The 24,061-nt window shown below is 35.5% G+C and overlaps 1 protein-coding gene across 4 annotated transcripts in view; it reads right to left on the bottom strand.

Moving 5' to 3' along the window:
• XPO4 (exportin 4) overlaps positions 1 to 24,061 on the bottom strand; it is a 132,856-nt gene that overhangs the window by 71,210 nt on the left and 37,585 nt on the right. For 2 of the 4 annotated variants that reach the window (XR_015553506.1, XM_004435249.2), the window contains exons 3-6: positions 20,810 to 20,951; positions 16,704 to 16,842; positions 5,266 to 5,382; positions 4,404 to 4,557 (exon numbers count right to left, since the gene is read on the bottom strand). Coding sequence is in view for 1 of the 4 variants with exons in the window: in XM_004435249.2 (XP_004435306.1) it covers positions 4,404 to 4,557; positions 5,266 to 5,382; positions 16,704 to 16,842; positions 20,810 to 20,951 (552 nt within the window). In the remaining 3 variants the exon portion in view is untranslated. Of the gene's footprint in view, positions 1 to 4,403; positions 4,558 to 5,265; positions 5,383 to 16,703; positions 16,843 to 20,809; positions 20,952 to 21,060; positions 21,232 to 24,061 lie in introns of all 4 variants that reach the window. The other 2 variants (XR_015553507.1, XR_015553508.1) reach the window with 2 other exon arrangements.

Raw genomic sequence — 24,061 nt, 5'->3', positions numbered from 1 at the left:
CAAAGTTATATAAAATAGCCAAGGGGCAAGCCCGGTCGCGTACTGGTCGGGTTTGCATGTTCTGCTGGGTTTGCAGGTTCGGATCCCGGGCGCGGACTTGTGCACCGCTCATCAAGCCATGCTGTGGCGGCAACCCATAAACAGAACAGAGGAAGACTGGCACAGATGTTAGCTCAGGGACCATCTTCCTCAAGCAAAAAGAGGAAGACTGGCAACAGATGTTAGCTCAGGGCCAATCTCCCGCACACACACACAAAAATAGCCAATTATCACTGCAATGAAAACTACCTAGAGAATAGGCACAGATACAGTGCTTCTACACAGAGATTATCTTTAAGGGAGGTCAATTTTTTAAATTTTTAAACATTTAAAAGCAAACTTTTAAATAGAGTGGACTCTTCATAGAACATCTAAAATAAACCATTCATTCCTAAAAATTTAACCTTAGTTGTTTCAGTTAACACTTCGAATAGTGGGACAAATCAAAAGGACACAGAAGTAAGCTGGCAGGAGCCAAAACTGGAACAATTTGGGCGCCAAAATAATAATGATAGCAACAGATTACAATCCATTCCAAAGAATCAGAATCCGTGAGTCAATACTGACACAAATTAATTAATCAATAAATGAGGAAGAAGGAAAATCTCTTCTTTACGGCTGAATGCCAGCAAATAAACACAAAGGGAAATGATGGAATTAGAAAATCACCAATTTGCAACTATCATAATAATAACTGATTCAGGCAAGAATCCCCAACGGATGCTAAAACTAATGGTTGAAACTTTTAGGAGGAACAGGATATTTATTGCCTTAAAGTATAATATTAGAAATCACTTATTAATTACAAAAAGAAACAGCAACTTTACACTGGAAAAACTAAACTTGGCAAACACTACCTTAACCAAGTGATCAAAGTGAACACTCCCCTAAATGGGACAAACTGACATCATGTGCCTTCTGACATAAAGTACTGAGAAGGACACAATATCACCACTATAGTATTCTTACAAAAAAAAAAAAAAAAAAAAAGGAAAAACCTGAATCTAATCATGAGGAAACATCAGAGAGACCCAAACTGAGGGACATTTTAAAAAGTAATGGACCCATACACTTCAAACTTGTCAGGTTAGTGAAAGACAAAGAAAAGCTAAGGAACTGTTCTAGGTCAAAGATGACTCAGGACAACTAAATACAATGTATTGAAAATAGCTGCAGAGGATATTATTGAGACAACTGACAAAATTTGCATATGGACTATATTTCAGATAATATTATATTAACATTAAATTTCTTGATTTTGAAAACTGTACTATAGTTTTATAAGACATCCTCCTATAAGAATCGCGGTGCAATTTCAAAATTCTTGATCCCAGGAAAACGTGGTGAAGTACTCAGAGGTAAACAGGTGTAACATCTGCAACTGCTCTCACGTGGTTCAGGAAGAAAATGTGTTTCTAGACAAACACACACATATGTGTGCAGGCAAAGAGAGAGAATAATAAATGGGACAAAATGTTAACAGTTGGTGAATCTTGGTAACGGGCATATGGCAATTCTTTCAATCACTTTTGTGGTATTTCTGTATGTCTAAAATTACATCAAAATAAAAGATACAAAAAAGAAAGCAGATTACAAAACAAATATGAATAGGGATTGATATTGATAATTTAACTTGATACCATTCCAAATGATCAAATATATTTGATACAAAACACACAACACATTTTTACAAGGTCTACTGGCTATTCATCTATCCTAAAAGACAAATCATTTTCTAAAAAGACATCAACTTAATATATATTAGCTAAGTTAAATGTAAACATTAGAGCGGCCGGGCCCATGGCTTAGCGGTTAAGTGCGTGTGCTCTGCTACTGGCGGCCTGGGTTCGGATCCCAGGCACGCACCAAGGCACCGCTTGTCTGGCCATGCTGAGGCGGCATCCCACATACAGCAACTAGAAGGATGTGCAACTACAACATACAACTATCTACTGCGGCTTTGGGGAGAAAAAGGAGGAGGATTGGCAATAGATGTTAGCTCAGGGCAGGTCCTCCTCAACAAAAAGAGGAGGATTGGCATGGATGTTAGCTCAGGGCTGATCTTTCTCACACACAAAAAAATAAAAATAAAAATAAATAAATTTGAACATTAGACCCTCTTCAAAGTACAAAGCTAAACAATTATTATTCAATTCCTTCCCCATTGACTGAATAGGAGATCTCCAAGTAATTGCCAAAATTAGAAATTATGTCAGAATTGGGTCCCTTGAAACTAATTTCCTTAATTAACACTGAAAATGTAGCTTAGTTTAATTCCATTGCCACATTCTTTCTCCTACATTTAAAGCTAATCCAATTAAAGGTAGGAATACTTAACTCTAGTTCATTAGCCAACAACTGGCTACTATATAAACATCTACAGTCATATAAGAACTCACTTGTAATCCAAAAAGTCAAGATCACGATCTACTTTTCCTTAAACAAGGAATTATTTCCTTTGGCAACACTGTAGTAGTGCTTATCATTTTTAGATGGCACGTTTTCCAAAGCTTTATCTAAACACTGTATAAAAATACGTATGTGTGTGTATCTGTAGACAAACTCTGTTTCCAAACTCCCAGAGCACTGTTTCCTTTTACAAAATAGTCACTCTTCAGCCAACTACATTTTCCCTTAAAACAGAGACTTTAAAATTGGCTACAATATATGCAGCATAACTTTCACTGATTTTCCCTACATATATAATTAATGTTTTGATAGTTCATATGGCCTGTTACTTTTTAAATCTGTCTCAAAGTTTTGCAACATCTTTCTTTTTTTTTTTTACTAACAAAAACTGGAGCAAATACTCAAAAGAGAAATTTTTTAAAAAGCAAACCTACGAAAATATGTACCTCCTAACAACCAAGAATATATTGAAGATATAAAATTGATCAGGAGAAAGATGACTAGAGACTAGGGATAAAAGGAGAAAGTGATTAATCTCACTGTAAGCTTTTCCTCGAGAAGCAGCCAGCTCACCATGACTGCCTTTGGGAAAGAAAACCGGAGAACTCAAAGTTTGAGTCAGAGATGCACTACCCTATACAGCATTCTACAGTTAATTTTCTATTATATGAATATAGTATTAGCCTGGCAATAGAAGAAAAAGTTACACTCTACCGCCTTAAAATCCCACAATTTTACCAGCCACAAATAATTAGCTATCTATATAGCTATGTATATGAATATCTATGTATATGAATGTAGCAGCTCTTGGCTCTTTTGGAATAAAGATGAGTCTCATCCTAAATCTCTGATACGGCCGAATATTTCCTGTGTGCTTATCATCTGTCTTCTCCTAAATAGATGTCCCCTTCCCGCAGGCTCCCAAGAAAAGACTGACTAAAGACATCTAGAACAGGTTAAATCACTTTTCGTATACAACAAGGAGTATATCAGATCAAAAAAAAAAAAAAGAGCATTAACACAGCTAGCTAGCTGATGAACTTCTTTATTCAAAGCAACTACTAAGAGCTCAGTAAATAGTAGCTAACTCCTTAGTGTTTTAAATGTATTGTTTCATTTAATTCACTCAACAATCCATATCTCCATTTTATATTTGAAAAAATTGAGACTCTGAGAGGTTAAGCAATTTGCCTAAGATCAGTTGAGCCTTGAAAACCTAGATTTGTCTGACTCAACTACGATACAAATGGGTAGCCACTACATATTATTGCTTTCAATCTATCAATGGACAGCAAATGTTCCAAAAGAGCAAATTACGAACTTTAAACTAAGGAACTGCTTTCTAACACACATATTTCTCCACTTTAGTAAGTGATAAAAAAGCAGATACTCTGTATCTATAATATAACCCATTTAAACTTATTTTGTATTACTAATAAATAAATTGCTAGAAATAAAATTTTCATATTTTTATATTGGGAAAAGTCTTCGAAGAAAAAACTCATTACTACCTTATTATCTACACTTGAAACAATATCATCATCTCTTAAAGATCAAATTTGAGAACGCCAAAGTAGCCTTAAGGAAAGTCAGTCAAAAAATCCAATGTAATTACATGTTACAAGGAGAAAATGATTCAGTTTTTTGATAAAAATGCACTTCCCATCTTTTTCCTTTTCCTTCCTGCTATTCCTTAGTTAGCAGGAGCCTCAATATCCACCAAATGTTTCCATTTATTCAACCCTCTTCTACAAAGTTGTAAAAGAAATTTTAAATCTTCTAAGTAGTCCATTGCATTGTAGTACTATAACATAAAAGAAATTAAATTCCATTTCTAAAAGAGACTCTTATTTTCTTTCAACATGTTTTACAAACCTGCAGAGAGAAAGTACTTTCAGCCATAATTAAGTCATCTATGAAAATTACCACCAACTCTTTAGTTGTTAAAAGGATATAATTTGGAGGAAGAAAGTTCCAGCTCAAGACTTGATTGGCAAGTGCAAGGTAACGCTGAAATACTGAAGACATCTGAGCATTGAGGTTTTCCCGCCTGCTGAACTCCTGCAGAACTTCAACAGTTAACATGAAGATTTGACGAAGGTCTTCTTCCTGTAGTAAATAAATCACAAATACTTTTGTATCAGAAGCTTATTCAAAATGCTATTCCCTTGTAGAGCCATAAAACAAAACAAAAATTTAAAATTTCCAATGGAAAACACTATTTCTTTAAGAACATTTTCCATTTTTAGGCCTGCTCATAATTTAGATCACAGTATGCTTTCAAGTGACACCAGTTTGAATCCATTTACTGTAATATACATGCTACTCTGCAGAGAAGCAAGTCTTTGACAACTATTACAGAGCTGGAGGAGTCCGTTGCTCTACTCCAGAGCCCTGGGATTTAAACCAATGCCTTCACATAACTTTACTTCAGAGCCAAACAATACATATGAGACAGAGTCTACATCATCTGTAATAACATTTTAAATACACAGCCCTCTTTGGCATTCTGCCAGGACTATTTTTAAAGCCAGCAGAGTCCCACCAATTGAATTAGTTCTATCCAAACACAATAAGAAAATAAATAAACTAAGGGTCCTTATAGTTTTAAGACTAGAATTAAACAGGTAATTTTAAATTTTCAACTATGTTCACTAAACCTATCACTTTACTATATCTTAGGAAATCACAACACAAATCTTCAAGTACAGGATATCATTCAACTAGATAAAGTAAATGTTCTCATTCCATTAGGAACAGATTGAGTAAAAAGCGAACAATCTAATGATTAAAACATAAGAACAAAAACACCAATACCTGAAAAACTCTTTTGCAGTTACCATGGAATTCCATACTCAGTCCAATGTTGCTAGTTTTACTTGAACTTGAAAATTCACTCAATAGTGCAGTTAGAATAGAACAGGCCAGAGTTTGCTGTAATTATTTGATAAGAAATGACTGTAAGGCATTAGTTTTTCCAATGCTTTGTTTGAATATAATATTTATTCAAACATAATGAAACATTTTCAATCTTTAGATCTTCCATTATATCTTTAGATCTTACACCTACCAGTCAGGAAATATGATACAACAAAATAAAGATTAGCTCTCCTTTCTAAGTGTCCTAGTAATTGTTAACAGTACCTCCTCAACTCCAGTTACACAAATCCATCTAAGACTTGAACTCAGGACATACTCCTACTCAATCGCAGAGTGGAAATGATATTTTAAGATATCAATATTGAATGTATTATTTCATTTAATTCACACAACAATCTACATCCCCATTTTACATTTGAAAGAAGTGAGATTCGGAGAGGGTAATTAAGGCCAGATGAAATTTGAACCCAGGTCTGTGTGATGCTATGTTCTGATTTCTGTAAAATGTATTTCCAAACAGATGAAAAGTGAAACATATTTTATAGGCTCCAAAATATTAACCAGGTAGTACTCAAGTTTTTTTAATTGAAAATGAAGATTTTCCTTCTCAGTGGCTCTATCCAACAGGCTCCTAATATCAATTGATTGCTTTTATTCATAGACTATTTAGAGTCAAGGTGCCAAGGATGGAGAGGATACAAATTATTTTGGCAAGTTTCCAGGGGTTGAACAGAAATATGCACACTACCTCTGAACAACCGAAAGATTAAAGTCAAGATGATACTATTTATGCAAGCTTATACAACAGCTGAACACAGTCGTACCCACCCACCAACTGCGACATCTTTGTTCAGAAATGCTTCTGATGTCAGTACCTTGACCTTACAGATGCTTATCTTGGAAAATCTTAGCAAATATACATAAAATTAAATTCCTAAAGATTGGCATGAGCTGATATTTGTTGAAGCTGAATGATGGTTACATGGGTGACCAATACACTATTCAACTATTTTTGTATACATCTGAAATTTTCCTCTAAAAAATGTAAAAAAGAATTAAATTCCTATTTCCCCAACCTCAACTAAAATAAGCATGACTGTATAATTAATATTTATGGATGGCACACTAGTCCACACATTAAAGCAGTTTCTCACACCTTCCCACACCAAGAAGCCCTAACAGCACAGAATACATACAAATTCCCTCAGGAATCTGAGGGTATAGACCAAGCTGCCTTCAACAATGATGAAAGTACTCTGAATACGCCTGGTTTAGCTTACACACACACACACACTCTCTCTCTCTCTCTCATTGTAATGTTACTTCAAAATATACATTTGTTATAATATAAAAACGTCCCCTCTTCCCCAAATCTTCAAGAGAAGTACACAAGTAAGTTTAACTACCTTTGCATGGCCCGAGGCACATGGAGGAAAGAATCTGGTCTGAGAAACCAGGCACTAAAAAGCCTCTTATAGAGAAAACAGTTTATCACATACTCACTTCATTTTACAGTTTAAAGGGATCTTAGAAACTTACCAAGTACAATCCCTTCATTTTTTCTTTTTTGTGAGGAAGATCAGCCCTGAGCTAACATCCATGCTAATCTTCCTCTTTTTGCTGAGGAAGACCAGCTCTGAGCTAACATCTATTGCCAATCCTCCTTTTTTCTTTTCTCCCAAAGCCCCAGTAGATAGTTGTATGTCATAGTTGCACATCCTTCTAGTTGCTGTATGTGGGAAGCGGCCTCCACGTGGCCTGAGAAGCGGTGTGTCGGTGCGCGCCCAGGGTCCGAACCTGGGCCGCCAGTAGCGGAGTGCGTGCACTTAACTGCTAAGCCATGGGGCCGGCCCCTCCCTTCATTTTTTTAGTTAACAAAATTATAGTTTAAAAAATGGCTTTCTTTTAATAAGCCAGAAAGAGAAAGACAAACACCATATGATCTCACTCATATGTGGAATATAAAACAACACATGGACAGAGAAAACTGTATTGTGGTTACCAGGGACAATGGGGGTTGGGGGTGAGCACAAGGGGTGAAGGGAGACGTATGTGGTGATCGACAAATAAAAATGTACAACCAAAATTTCACAATTTTATAAACTATTAAGACATCAATTTTAAAAAATGGCTTTCTTTCAAAGTGATGATTAATGATTCAAGTGCCAGCAAATCAAAACTTCACAGATATATTTAAATACCATTGGGATCAACTATGAACACAGGTTAAACACAGCTAGGCTTTGGTGGGGAAAGTAGGTATTAAATTCAAATTAATGAAATTCGAAGGGAGAAGTTAACTCACAAGGATCTAACATGATGTATTACAAGATACTATGATTCTAAGAACAATTCTAGTATCCCATAATTTTTTGCTTTTCTCCTATCATTTCTAAATAAGACTTCAGTGAAGAGAACATTGTGAACAGATACCTAAATGTTTAAGAAAATGTGTCTTACTAAAAAAGGAAATTAATTTCAGAATCTCAGATGAGATAATCAATCAATTTAAAACAGAATTCATACACAACTTATACAAAACCATGCAAGCTAAAAAGAGCCCAGAAGCATCCATTCAACACAAACTTATCATTCTTGCAAATAAATTATATAAAATAGTTTTGCACAAGTAATTTACAACTTGCCACAAATTGTTTTTTAGTGCCAAAGTATGTTCACCACAAAATGGTATTTTTAAACTATGATCATATTCAAATTTTTAGTAACACAACTCTAATTAATGATTGAAACATGTACTCACAATAAAGCTTTATTTTTATGTGAAATAAACATTTCCCAAGATTACATCCATTGTGTTTTATGGTCCAAATATGAAAAAATGAGTGAAGGAAAGGAGCAGGAGCAATGAAAGGTGAGAACCTTTCTGAGGTTACCACTGCTCAGAAAAAGGAAGGATTTTTAAAAGTAAAAGTCTTATTTAGCTATAAACTTCGTCAAACAAGGTGCCCTCAGTAGAACAGGACTGCTTTTGAGATGTAGCAATAAAGATATTCCTCCACAACAGAAAACTTGCACACTACTGAAGTACAAATTCATCCATAAAACAAAGTACATCTTCATACGAGATAATTAAACAAAATGCATTCTTGTTATAGACTTCACTCTCTAATAAACATAACAATATTTTGTTTTTAAATAACTTTTTCTTTCTACAAAAATAGTATATCCTCATCTTAGAAAAACGAGAAAGAAAAGCACAAAAAAAATAAAATTGCCCACAATCCTAGTATCCAGAGGTTATTTCTGTACCATTTGTTTACAGCTTTCCAATTTTTAAATACATAGTTAAACATTACTTACAATGTCACTATCAACCCACATGTATTGTTTTGTAACCTACTTTTTTCCACTTTATACTTTTGGAATAAAAAGACAAATTTTGAAAATCAGGTGTGTTCTTACTAATTTACAACTCAAAGACTTAAATACATAAAAATAAATTATGCAGCATGGTTAGAGGTATTACCAGAAATCAAAAATGCTGGTTTTAACCTACCTAAACCAGCTTTCAAAGAACTAAAATTCAGTAAGATATTTTCATCATTAAAAGTACTAAACAGTTTAATTGCTCCTTAATTTAGAAGCCCTGTAAGGATTTGAGATTAGCATCACAAACATTAATTATACTATACTACTACAGCTCAAAGGTGCCAAATTAACAGAAATTCCTGGAGAATGATGAATAATTAAGCACCGATTGTACATTAAGAGAGCAAAGCACTTCTATACTTATCAACAAAGTATTTCTCCCTATTTATAGAAGAATTAAACATATCACACGTATCTAAGACTCATTTCCCAGTATATTTACTCATTTTCAGTATTTAATTATCAATTAAACCTCATTAAAATAAAGTTACTCTCCCGGTAGGAGCATTGTATTGTAATGAAGATAGCTAGGGAAGCAAGCCAAAAGTGAAATCCTAAGGGAGAAAAAAAAGACAGCTCCTTGTGAGGACAGAAAATAGACGAAAGGGAGAAAAAAGCATCAAACCTGCCTATGAGAGATCACAAGTTTTTGTTTTTCTTACCCTTGTAGAAGGTTCCTGTCTGCTTGCTTCAGATTTTTAGGTCTCAACGGTCATCCCAAGTGTATTATTACCTCCTAACTCCCCCTCTACCGATCAGTACCTTCAAGTGCTGCCTCTCTGCCCTTTGTCACAGTCAGGGCTAGATATTATTTCTGTACTAGAGACAGTGACTCTGATACTTAAAAGAGTCAGAAACAAAAGCTGTTGTAAATAATTTAGAGTGATGCATTTCAATGAAATCAGATCAAAGTTGACTGATTGATAAGCAGTATACTGTGGGATCATATTAAAATTATTAGACCAGTATAAATCTTAGACTTATAAGAGGTTAACACAGCAATGCTTCATTTACCCAAGATCATAAAGAATTAACTAAATAGCTGTTAACTTTCCAAATGTAGCAGGCAAACTTTTTTTTAATTGACGTATAGTTGACATACAATATTATGTTAGTTTCAGGTGTATAATATAGTGATTCGACATTTGTATGCAAGCAAACATTTTTAATGAAATTTACTTCAGGTAAATTTTTCCAAAAGAATTCTTTCTAAAGCAATTATTATACGATGTTGTAAAGTGAATACCTGGAATCCACTAAAATGCACAGGGCTTTCCTCTCTTTGACAAAGTGGCCCCAAAGCCCAGCACGTTCTGGTTTAGGTTTGCTCCATACTTTTTCTTAATCATCCTTCGCTGGTGTCTATCATTCATTGCTGCTGACAATCTGACCAGCACTAATGAGTAGTTCTAAATTGACAATTTTCATTGTCAACAAGTTAGAAACCAAATAACAAAATTTATTAAAACTATATCCAAAATAAATTCTAAATAAAAACACTCTGTGGGACCCTTTCAGGAGGCCAGTACCAGATTCTTACTGTTTAGACAAAGGAGTCAGAAAATCTGGGTTCTAACAGTCCAAGAATTATCACCTCAAGTAACTGAGGGTGAATCACTTCATCTATCTTGGCCTCAGCTTCTTCATCTATAAAAAGGGTTACTACCCTCTGCCCTGCCTCATTCACATAATTGTCCTAAGGTTCAAATTAGTGCATGTAAAAGTACTACGTAAATGCAGCACCTTATGATAATATAAGGTAAAGTGGCAACAGTATTTCTATCATTATCATAAAAAATAACCACCTAGGTGTATATATAGACCATGGAATACTACTCAGCCATAAAAAAAGACAAAACTGTCCCATTTGCAACAACATGGATGGATCTGGAGGGTATTGTGTTAAGTGAAATAAGCCAGAAAGAGAAAGACAAACAGTGTATGATCTCATTCATATGTGGAAGATAAACCAACACACGGACAGACAGAACTGTTTGGTGGGTTACCAGGGGCTAGGGAGGTGGGGGGTGGGCACAAGGGGTGGAGGGATGCACTTATATAGTGACTGATAAACAATAATGTACAACAAAAATTTCACAATAAAAAAAATTCTTCATACACACACACACACACAAAAACCACCTATTTTGGTCCTACTTGTTGATTGTTAGCTACATTCCACCAAATTAAAATAAGATAAGTTATCGATTAAAAAAAGAAAGACAAAGCTAAAGCATCACTAAAGCAATATAGTAGATGCTCAGTAAATGTCACTTGGATAAATGAATCAACGTTTGCTTCTATGCCTAACACTATTAACACCAGGGAAGGTAGAGAATTAATACATGATATGTTCCTTATTTTTTCAGCTGCTGATAAATTTCAAAGAGAAAATTTAAATAAGTAAAACAAGTAGATGAAATTCAATGAGGTCTCAAGGTTATGAAAGAGTCTAATATGTTTTCTTTCATTGAAGTACTAAAAATTTACAAGTTAATTTACTGGCCAACAACTTAAGTAACCGTTGTCTTCACATTCAAAGTCTTACAGCAGCATTCTTATTTCCAATAAAAGCCATTAATTTCATGATAGTGAAAAAATACCCTTCAGAGATAGCTTGCCTTACTCACCAGCTTACTGTCACAAGCACAAGATACTCAAACACTAACTCCAGCTGACAAAATAAAATACTCTTGTTCAGAGAGAGGATTGTCTCTTATAATAGCCTGGCTCTTACCCCAGGAGCTTTACTACCAAGAATAAACTTTATGAAAGGTTGCCATACATAAAGCAGACTTCCAGCTGCTCTTCTAAGCAAACATCAATGAGACTTGTGATAAGAGAGATTAAGTTGGCTATCACATCCAGGGGCAGCACTACTGTAGACAAGTGAATTTCTCACCCACTTCTCTCTAGCGTGGCAAAGAGGAAGAAAGGAGGCTTAAATGCTAAATTAAACGGCTTTAAAAGCGATTTAACATATGCCTACTACTTTCAAAGGGAATAAAACAAAAATGAAATAGATTAAAAATTTAGCTTAAACATTAATTTAAAATAAAAAATTTAGCTACTTTCCTTAGGAAGTAAAGGGTCCATACCTATCTCTCTCAAATTAGTAGACAGTGAGTCTGACACTATTGCAAACTGACATGAAGTAACCACAGTAACCTTTATAACCACAGAAGAAAAACAGCTTGCCCACAAAGACAGGCATGAAACAACATATTATTTAATAATTGTACAAGCATAATTACTCTAATAATACATCAGGATACATGGAAAACCATATTATATATAAATAATATAATCTCCTTAGGAAATATTTTATGAACTAGATATTTTTCCATAAAACTATCTGTAGAGATCTAAGACTATTAGGTACTTCTTAAAGCATTTAAAGGAAAGCTAATATGTTGGTTTTTTTAAATACACAATTAGTTTTCTTTCATGGATAATAGCATAAATACTTTCTTGATTGTCAATACTTAAAATACTATTTGATAGAAAAAGAGAAAATTTAATAGTCCATGTCCCAAGATTCTATAAAGAAAAGGATGTGAGACCATAAGGGAGATAAAACAAACACTCGCTGAATGCTTACTAAATTCATTTAACGTCCTCTGTCCTCTTCTGGGCAGCCCCCAAAATGGATATTATCACATTTATTTTACATATTAGTAAATTAATGCCTAAAGAAGTTAATTTGTTCAAGTTAGGTAGGTAATAAATGGCAGAGCTGGGATTTAAACCTAAGTGTGAATCCAAAATCAAAATCAGTGTTGTATTATATTATACTGCCCCTAAACTTATTTAAACATGTACATTAGACTAGTACAAGGGGATGGACCACCAAAAAATATACTCTTAGAAAGAGAAAAGGGAAAGCCAGACTATACACAGTTTCTAGCCAAAAAAGGTTGATAGAAGCATCATTCTAGAAGAGGTGTGGAGGGAAAGTTAGTTACCTAACTTAATTCATGAGGTCAACCCTTTCTTTCCTCCATAGAAAATCATCAGTCAATTATTTCTTCATTTCAAACAAAAATCACTTTTATAAAGAAAGTTTCGGGGCCGGCCCGGTGGCGCAAGAGGTTAAGTGCGCGCGCTCTGCTGCGGCAGCCCAGGGTTCGCCGGTTCGGATCCCAGGCGTGCACTGACGCACTGCTTGGCAAGCCATGCTGTGGCGGCGTCCCACATAAAGTGGAGGAAGATGGGCACGGATGTTAGCCCAGGGCCAGTCTTCCTCAGCAAAAAAAAAAGAGGAGGATTGGCAGATGTTAGCACAGGGCTGATCTCCTCACACACACACACAAAAAGTTTCTAGCCAACATTATATCAATGCCCTGATTTTATCATTCTACTTTCTTATCAGCTCTAAACCTCTCTCCCACTGCTATTCATGTCTCTAACACCAAGAAAATCTTAAGCAAATTCTTGAACCACTCCCACAAATTCTTAACAGTCTGAGACAAAGATAAAGAGAGAAGAATATACATTAAGTGTTTCACTGGTCTGTAACCTTATTTTTTTAGACCTGCAGAATGAGCTAGTTTCAAACTGCTGGGCCAGGCCAAACAAAGACAGCCACATGGTGGGCATTTAACCTTGCAGTATAAATGGAGGAATTTTTTTTTTTTTTTTGATGAGGAAGATTAGCCCTGAGCTAACATCTGTTGCCAATCTCCTCTTTTTACTGAAGACGATTGGCCCTGGGCTAATATCCATGCCCATCTTCCTCTACTTTATATGTGGGATGCCTGCCACAGCATGGCTTGATGAGCAGTGCATAGGTCATCAATTATTTCAGTGGCTCAAAAGAATCCCAATAGCCACATTGCATTGGGACTACTTTTTGTGGTGGGTCAAATTACCCAGGGAAAAGGAAGTGGAGAACACAATTCCTGTGTATGGGCTCCTTTCTGAGAGAGGCAAGCGACTCTTGATCCTTGCCTTCAGCATCCAGTTGCCAAGAAGCTACTTGTGGGGAATGAGGACAAGCCACAGAAATTCTGTCTTAATACTGAAATCCCAGCTGACATGATCACCAAACTAACAAGGAAAAACGCATTAGTCATAAACATATAGATCCCAGAGTTACTGGTTAGATTCCTCAAGTTTAAATCCCAGTCAAACACAATGAGCTGGACTCCTTTACTGCAGATTGTCAAATGAAACAATATGTCCTTAAGAAGAATCTAAAATACGAAGAGTAACTTGATTCAGGACAGTAGGGGCTAGGATAATATTTCCAAGTAGCAGCCTCAGTTCCAAACCTTTTCCCTACTAGGTCTGGCTAGTTACATCAACCACTTGTTCTTCCCTTGACGATCAATGACCATGGACTGCACACATGGCCATTAGTTAGCAGCAAATGCTAACAAAAATCCATGCAAATAACAATACAACTAATGTAGGCAACTCTGAAGCATCAGCATCTCAAGAGCAAAGCTGTTCATAGAAATGGAGACCCTGTCTACCCATAGAGAAATTTTGAGAGTGCAAAGATTAATGTAAGTAAAAATAGGTTTCCAATCATTTTTATCTCAAAAATTTTAAATGGAATCTTATTTGGGGACTATTTTCAAGAGAGCTTCTCATTACATAAAACAAAGTCAAAATGACTCATAATGATTCAAACCCACACATTTTTGAAGTTGTTAGTTTTACATAAACAATTAAATTGTACAATACTAAGATTAAGTCAAAAGGACATAAAATTACCTTTGGATTATCAACGTCTCTAGAAGTACACTGTCCAATACAGTTGCCACTAACTACATGTGGCTATCTGAATTTAAATTAATTAAAACTAAATAAAATCGAGGCCGGCCTGGTAGCATGGTGGTTAAGTTCACACATTCCGCTTTGGCAGCCTGGGGTTCGCAGGTTCAGATCCAGGCACAGACCTATGCACCGCTTGTCAAGCCATGCTGTGGCAGGCATCCCATATATAAAGTAGAGGAAGATGGGCATGGATGTTAGCCCAGGGCCAATCGTCCTCAGCAAAAAGAGGAGGACTGGCCACAGATGTTAGCTCAACGCCAATCTTCCTCACAAAAAATAAATAAATAAAGTAAAAAATTCAGTTCCTCAGTCACACTAACCAGTCAAATGCTCAAAAGCCACACGTGGCTAGTATAGTGGCTACATATTAGAGAGTATGGATACAGAATATTCGCATCAACACAGAAAGTTCTATTGGACAGCTTTACTCTTAAAGAAATCTGCCACAAAAATGGCATAGAACACAATATCCACACAATCAAAAATCAAAATATAAATAGAAATGTTCTATATCTTGACTGTGGTGGCAGTTCACTGGTATATATAACTGTCATAACTCATCAAAGTGTACATTTTCAATGGATGTAGTAATGCACGTAAATTATTCCTCATATAAGGTTGATAGGGAAAAAAAGAATAGACACATGACCATTGGTGAATTACAAAGTAAAAACAAAAAATACTTAGGGTATGTATAGGAAGTTCCAAAGTCCTAACAACTTGCTTACACATTCCTTCAGTTGAGACCCTGGTACGTCAGTCTGGGGGTCCCAGCCAGAGTGGAGGGCAGATGGCTAGAGCCGGGAGGTGAGTGCACATCTGTGGATGGTAAAAGGTGAGGGGAGCAGAAATCCAAGACACTGGAAAGTACGGGACAATGTGTACAGCCGTCCCAAAATGGACCACCACATCCTAACCTCAAACCATCCAGTAAATTACATAAATTTTTAAAATCACACCACTCACTGAGGGGCCACTGAAGATGTAATTCATAAAGATTTGTAAGGTGTACACCCTCACATAGATCTCTTTAAAATGATTAAAGAGAGCCGGCCCCGTGTCTTAGCGGTTAAGTGTGCGTGCTCTGCTATTGGCGGCCCGGGTTCGGATCCCAGGCGCGCACTGAGGCACCGCTTCTCCGGCCATGCTGAGGCCGCATCTCACATTCAGCAACTAGAAGGATGTGCAACTATGACATACAACTATCTACTGGGGCTTTGGGGAAAAAAAGAGGAGGAGGATTGGCAACAGATGTTAGCTCAGAGCCGGTCTTCCTCAGCAAAAAGAGGAGGATTAGCATGGATATTAGCTCAGGGCTGATCTTCCTCACTAAATAAATAAATAAAAATAAATAAATAAATAAATAAATAAAATGATTAAAGAAATTGGGAAAGAGAAAAAATATTTAAATATTTAAAGATTTAATACCTGAGAATCAGAACAGCCAGGTATTAGCAATCCCAATTCTACATGAGTTAAATACCATTCAGCTGATAAAAGTCAATAGTTCTAACTTAGGATCACAGCTGATCATTAACACCAACTCCTCCTGCCTCTGACAGAGTGGCTACAGCCAGTCACTCTCTAGGCACAACTCGTTCTCCAAAAGGAGACAGGAGACTGAAAGGAGAAGAAAAAGAAACAACAGTCGGGCTCCCCTCCCCAGAGTAATTCAGTCAAGAAAAATGGTTCTCAATTTGTTCAGATGACAGGAACACCTGGTAGTCATCCTATACCATGACCTATTAGCATAGCAACATGTAATAATTTTTATGTCAAGTATTTTATTCAAACCTTTCTATTATCACTAGTAGCTGTCAAAATTTTATTAAAAATGGAGGAAAATGTTCAACAGAAGGAAAGTGGTTAAAAATATTATGGTATATTAGCTTATAATATTTTACACCATTAAATATGATTATGAATACTATATGATGATTATGAACATTATGATGATTATGAACACTATGGCAACATGGAAAAACAGAATCAAATGAAAAAGCAAAGTACACTGTATCTATAGTACGTACACATATAAAAAAGGACTAGAAGAAAACATGAACAAATGAAAATTGCTTGGTTTCTTAGACTGTGCACTTTTTCTTTTATGTAGATATCCATTACTGTTGCTATAATGGTACTTGTGTAATACAAAATAAAAATTTTAAATATTTATAAACACAAAGAGTTGACACACTTACCACAGTGGGATTGCCACTACTTATCAACTGGCTGACTTCATGAAAAATGCTTTTGCAGTCAATTGATTTATCTAATGATCCTCGTTTTACAATTACTGCTACTGCTAATAGAATCTGTTCCCGAACATACTTTTGGAGGCTGTAAAACATAAAAACCACTGTGAAAACTTTTACATAAATCTAATATCAAAATACTTCAAAATTTCTCACTATGCCTGAAGCTACAATAACACTGCTTACATCTGAAGGCAGTATAGCCTACTGGTTATGCACAGACTCCAAAGACAAAAGACCTGGGTTCAAATCCACGCTCCATTATTTACAGGCTATGTGACCCTGGGCAAGACAGTTAACCCTCAGAGCATCAGTTTTCTCATCTGTGAAACGGGGATAACAGTAACAGGGTTGTTACAAAGACTAAATGTTCTTACAACTGTGCCTAGTGCATACTAAGCACTATATAAGTGCTAGCTGCTTCAGGCAGTGTTCAAGAGATGTAAGTCAATTCACTAGGAGGCAGATTTAGATTCTACCAATAAACAGAGAAATTCTGATCTAATATGCATCTCCAACCAGCAGTAAATCCACTCCCTTTAATGTGAAAAAGCAACATGCTAGCTATCCAAGATACATCATAGAAACACACAAATTCTAAAAAACTTTTAAAATGTTCATATCTAAGCTCTGTTCCTCAGTGTGGTGGCAGAAGCACCAATCCCAAGTGAAGGCATTCTACAAAGCCCATTAGACCACAAAGGCAGAGAGATTTAAGTGCCTTTTCACAACTGTTTCTTAAAAGTAAGGCTCAGAAAACATAACTCTGAACTTTATAACCCGGCCTCTTTAGAGGATACGCCACAAGGATACAACAATTATGTGCCCTTGGGATAAAACCCAAATTCCTTAACATGGCTTATAAGCAGTGGGACCTATCCCAGCTTTCCTGGGACACTGCCAATTTACCTGCTGTCCAACAGAATTATTAATAGTGCTTTCTTTTACTCTGAAGAGTGTCCCCGTTTGGACAGAAATGATATGGTCACCCACTCCTAAGGCCCTTCATGGCCAGGTACCTGCTCCCCTCTCTAATCTCACCCCTTCCACGTACACTCAAAGCTGCAGATATACTGAACTTCTCTCAGCTCCTGGCGCAACGCTCATGCACTTCCAGGCCTCTGAACTATATCCTCTTCTAAGACTGTGATGCCACTTTGTCCAGAAAGCATTCCCTGAACAGCTCCTCTACACACGGCTGGTCATTACTAAGGAGGGCTCCCTCCACATCTCACATAACATAAAGCATCTGTTACTATAGTTTAACCTGATCTCCCAGATTGGCTGCCATGCTAAGCATGCTCTTGTAGTCCCACACAAAAATACACTGTTTGTCACATAACAGGCATTTATTAGACATTTATACAAATGAACAAACTTGTCTCCTTATGTGAAGACTGAAGTGACAAATATTCCTTCAAAACACACACTTGAAGCATTCATTAAGCAAATAAATGCAGAGATCCTATTATGTGCAAGAATATGAGTTGACCAAAGGGAATTTTTGTACTTCTGGGGGGATGCAATAGTTTCAAATACTACTAGAAAATGTCCATAAAGCTGAATATTACTACTAGAAATGTATGTAAAACTAGTTTTAAATGTCTCTATTGGCAAGAATTATAAAGTACGAGGAAATTAAATAATAATAGCTAACATTTATTGAGTGCTTATGATATGCAAGACTATATAAAATAACTTCTCAAAAATTAATACATTCAATACTTACAAAAATCTTTTGAGTAAGTACTATTATTCACTCTATTTGATAATCAGAAAATTAATGCACAAAGAGGTTAAATAATTTGCCCAAGGTCACAGAGTTAATAAGTGGCAGAAGTGGGACTCACAGTCCCTTTCTCAACCATTATGCTATACTGTCTCCTTAAAAAAGCGTACTCCACATTTCACCCTATGCAAATTTTATCTCAGGAGGAAAACATAAAAAAGAAAGAAAAAATTCTGTGCCTATAATGGAAGTACACAACATTATATATGTAATATTCTATACTCCATAACATGCAGCATTCTACCTATGCAGTATACCAGAAGTTTTAACTTGACTCTATACTGTAGGACACTCTACAAGACAAAAATGTCTGTGTCATGAAAGACAAAAAAGGGCAGAATTATTCTAGATTAAAAGAGACTAAAGTGATATGACAACTAAAGACAATGTATAATCTGTGGTTAAATCCTGGATCAAAAAAATAACCTATAAAGGAGAAAAGGATATAAATAACATTATTTAGACAACGGGGGAAATCAGAATATGGAATCAGACTTATATTAGGTAATATAAATACCAATTATTAATACCAAGGGTATTGAGATTATGCTCTTAGGAGAGACATGCTACAGTATTTAAGGATGAAGTGTCATGATTTCTGCAGCACACTTGCAGCTGGTTTAGGAGAAAATGCATATATATATACATATGAAATCAAATGTGACAAAATGTTAACTGACCCTCTACTAGGGAAAGGGTATGTGTGTGTTCACTGCACTATTCTTTCAACTTTGCTGAAAGTTTTTTTATTTTTCTCAAAATAAGAGTTTGAGAGAAAATATATAAGTGAACTATTTCAATGTGGAACCCTACAATCAACTCTAAAATAGCTTCTGAACTAATCAAAATTATTCAAGGGTGAGATTATTTTGGATAATATAAGAGATCATACACGCACACAATCAAAATTTGTGACATTTAAGTCTACCAAAGCTCTCCAGAGTTCAGTGGTCCCCATGTTGGGGGGTGGGGGAAAATAGTGATAAATGAGCTGATCTAGGGCAAGCTAGTACCACACCCAAATGGCCTCATCAAACAGCAAACTGAAATTTAACTAAGTAACTAAATAAATAAAACCATCACGAAGGAGACGAGAAAGGTTTGAAACCGGGGCAGGTTTTCCTTATTCTGTTAAAACTGGAAAAAATAAGCCATACCTTCCCCTCACATACATATATATCCACTCACCTATAGAACACATTATCCACTAAACCTGTAATGTTAAGAGGCTAAGTAAACCTTGGCTTCTTTCTCTCATGCATTTTTCTATATGTAAAGCAGTTGGCAATTAACTGAGTGCTAAAGTCATACCAGTAATTATTATTAAATATCATGAACTCAGAGACTGCTAGTGAACAGTCAGTAGGAACAAAGGTAGGACAGCATGCTCAATTATTTTTAAGGTGTTGTGCACGTTTATCACCATTAATCAACACTCCTAATTACCAGCATTTCTGATTGCATAACAAATATTTTTCATTGAATTTGGAAATGAACATCTACGCAAAAAGTATTCAATTGCACAAACAGCACACATACAATGTGCACTGCCACTTCTTAAAAGAAGACTTGGTATTTGGGAGACTTTAAGTAGTAAATGAATTTCTCTGAAAAGTTGTGTGGTTGATAATTTTCCTCATATATTTTAAAAAAATCATACAAGCAATAAATGTACACAATCTCATAAAACGTTTAAATAATATACTGTGTAATTGTACACAGTAAAAAGAAAATTCACTTTCACCTCATTTCTCAAACCTAATCCCCTCCCCAAAGGAAACTGTTAAAGAATTTGGTGCTTTTTCTTTTACAACCTTTTTAATGCACACTTCTACGTAATGCCTGGTTTGTTAATAGTATCTGATTTCCTCCCTCACCCCATCTTGGGATACTCACCTATATCTTATAATACTTACCAAGCACCAAAAGAAGAATAACTATAAAGGATTTTTGACTGAGTCCAAGATCAACTTTTATTTATAACCAAAATCTTCAGAATTCAACAACAAAAACACTTAACATCCAGCACAATCTTTTCAAAGAAACAGAACCTAGTATTATAAGCTTAAATAAAAAGTATTATTTCATTCAGTACCAAAGCAACCTACAATTATGTGTGTATGAGTTTTTAAAATATGAGCCCCATAGAGCTTAATCATAAACATCAATCATTGAAAAATAAAGAAAAAAATGCAAACAAAAACAACTCAAGAAGGCTAAGCTTAGCAAAAGTATTTTAGCAATACCTCCTCCATGTACTTACTTAGGCCTCTGTAAGACATAGGTTAAAAGGAATGTTCGTAGTGACTCGATGCTACCTTTTTCCAAGAGAATCCACTCTCGGACAACTGCTTCCATTATGGCTGTGGCAGCTTGAAAGAGGACATAGTCCACTTTACTCGTTTCTGGGGAGAAAATCAGAAACTTCTTTAAACAGTAGTTCATCTTCCCTTGAACATTTTGCATTTATTAATTTTAAAACAGAACTTTTCAGACAAGGAATAAGATGGTTACCTGTTCTTTTTTTTATCCAGTGACCTTGCTCTAGCACCACAAAGAGGTTAGTTCCTCTCAGAAGACACCTCAGGCAGGTGGCAGCTAATCACCGATCACAATTTTCACAAACTTTCCTCACCTCTCTTCAACTGTTACTTCCAAAGCATGAAGAACTAAAAAATAACACAGCTTTAAAAAAAATAAAAATAAAAATATAAAGCTATCAGAAAATTTCCCAAGAGATTCTCACCCTGTGCAAAACAGAACTTTGTATCTGCAAAATATCTTAATAAACTAGTCTTTGAACATTACTATTTGTGATGAGCCATGCTGTTAAAATATTTCAGTCTGTTAACTAATTAAGCTTTCAGCAGGACGACTCATCTCCAATAGCAAGTTCAGAAACAAACAGAATCCCATTGAGGTTATTTTTCTCAAAATGTTAAAGAAAAAGAAAGAGTCATATTTACACAAGGTGAGAAGTTCTTGTGAATTTTCTGATTGCAATACTGATCAAACTCAGTAAAATCCCAAAGCTACACTTAGAAAGATCCAGCCTTAACTAGCAAGTTATAGTATCTGAACTAAAAACTGAATCAGGAGGGGAAAATATAGAAAATTAACATACCTAAGAAATATTTTATGTTAATTTTCTATTTTTTCTTTTATTCACCAATACCAACTTTCCAAACAGCATTACCAAAAGGGAGAAACAGTCAAAATGAAGTCAAGAAAAAGTAGAAATTTTCCGAAGCTCTAAAAAATAACCATCATGTGAATCCATGAAAAGTCTATGATTAGACTCCAGGTTATTCGCCAAGATTACTAGACATGAGTATCTGAAAGCCATGAGAAATTAGCTCTAGGCATAGAATGGCACCTTCAAGAATTTAGCAGAAGAGCATGAAGATATAGTCAGGAACATCATTTTCTCTCCTATTCAAGCTCAGGTTATTTAAAAATGTTACAAGTGACCTTGACACAATTAGCTATAAAAATGTATGAGAAAATGCATACCCTACATAAATTTCAATCATACTAGATTACTACATGGGAATTTTGAACATACCAAAACTAGTAAGAGGAACAAATTTGGACCTTTATTTTTTTTAAGTTTGATTATTCCATGCTATCTTAACATGAATTCTAATTGAGATGATAATCAGAACTCACAAAAAATTTAGAAATCTTAAAATATAATCAATAATTGAAGCAATAGCTTCCAAAAATGTAAACCTATTATAAAAAGATGTGTTTAAAGTTCTAGGAGAAAAAAATAAGTGTTTTATTCAAAGAGGATTTGAAACAGCAACAGCTATATCTACTTAGATCACTTAAGGAGAAATATGGTTCATAAAAGTAATTCGAATAATCTCTTATTATAAACCTCTTCTTGAAAGAAAATGCTGGTTGTTTGCCTATCTTCATTTTCTATCACAATAGTAAAAATTTTAAGGACAAGAAACCTGAAATCCTTAACCTTGGATTTTAACAAGGAAGCAAATCTTAGGGACTCACAGAATTTTAAAAACAGAACTCCAAAGACCATCTAATTCAATTCCTGCATTTTACAGTTGAAGAAACTGATGCACCAAGAGATTAAGAGAGGAAATTCAAGGTCACATGGCTGGTAAATGTTGCTTGAGCAATACTAATCCACCCCTAAATGCATACGCCAATGAAGATAAGACCAAACAAGCACCTTCTGGTTGTCCTGAGCAGTGAAACACGTTTATTTCTAATTATGTGTGCTTATATCTTAGCCTTTGGGGGGGGGGGGGGGCGGCGGGGACCGACCGAGGATGACGACATAATTACAGAAGGTGAATGACATTAAAAAGATTTCAAAGTAACTTTTTTCTTAGATACCTTTGCTATACAGTATTAAATGAAGACGAAGATCTCTAAATTACTACTCCCATAAGAAGCAGTCTCTAAGAACGGAGGAATCCGAAAAATAAAGAACCTCAAACTCCGAATTTAAAAGAAGGAATTTTCCTAACCTAATAAATTACACTTTCTCATAAAAATTGTTATTAGCCTTCATATACTGCACTTATGTATAATATAAATGTGCAAAAGATGCTAGAAGGAGCTCCAGAGGCCTACCAGCAGAAGATGAGTTAGGACTTCACAGGGACACAGGAGCCTTATTCTTGCCCTCTGTTTACAGATGCTCGAAATTGCAAGGTCTTCATGAAAAACTCACAATTCATCTAGAATTTCTAATACTTTTAGGATGATCTTCTACTGACTGGGACACTGTCTAGATGATAAACTATTTTAGGCCACTTGGGCAGGAAGCTTTCACTTCCTATCAAGGTAACTTTCTTTGATAATAATTACGTAAATAAAATTCATTTGTATCTTGTCAGCCATCCGAAACTAGACAGAGCCATGAAGACAAAAGTTAAGGTGAAGTAAATAATAAGAAAAGAAAAGCACTATATTCTCATAAAAAAATATTTTTAAAAGAAAAATAAAACCCTAATAGTAGTCAAGCCCCAGAAGTTCAGCTACTACAATCACCTCCCTGGCCTTAGAGATTTCTGTCCAAAGCACAGGTAATGTAAGGTCCAAAGGCTGCCTAATGATGCCTACGCACATCAACCAATAATGATGCCTATATGCACACCAACCAATAATAGTAAGTCTCAGGTTTCATTTTGTTTTCTTTCAGCTACTTCTGAGATAAGAAATAAAAGAAATCCATTTCTCCCTGAGAGAAGGACAAAAGAATGCTCAAGTTAGCTCCAGAAGTGTTGAACCAATCCCTCACTGCTTGGGGGTATTTCTTTCTAAGAACAGAACTCACAGGTTTTTTGAAGGAACATTCAACCCTACAAAACTAGTAAAATCCTAAGTGCCAAAGAATTCCAAGGTGAAGAAGTCTACAAGTGCTCTTCTGACAAAATGCACAAGCATGCAACATGCACACGCACACATGTGCACACACAGAAAAGAGCAAAAAAATAAAAACTAGAATGAAAACAAAAGGATAAGAAGAGAAAGAAATGAA

Source organism: Ceratotherium simum, chromosome 10, assembly GCF_057802395.1.
Source record: "Ceratotherium simum simum isolate JZ-2026a chromosome 10, ASM5780239v1, whole genome shotgun sequence".
Taxonomy (NCBI): domain Eukaryota; kingdom Metazoa; phylum Chordata; class Mammalia; order Perissodactyla; family Rhinocerotidae; genus Ceratotherium; species Ceratotherium simum.
The sequence above is the reverse complement of the archived record's forward strand: the minus strand, read 5'-3'. Positions and strand labels throughout refer to the sequence as shown.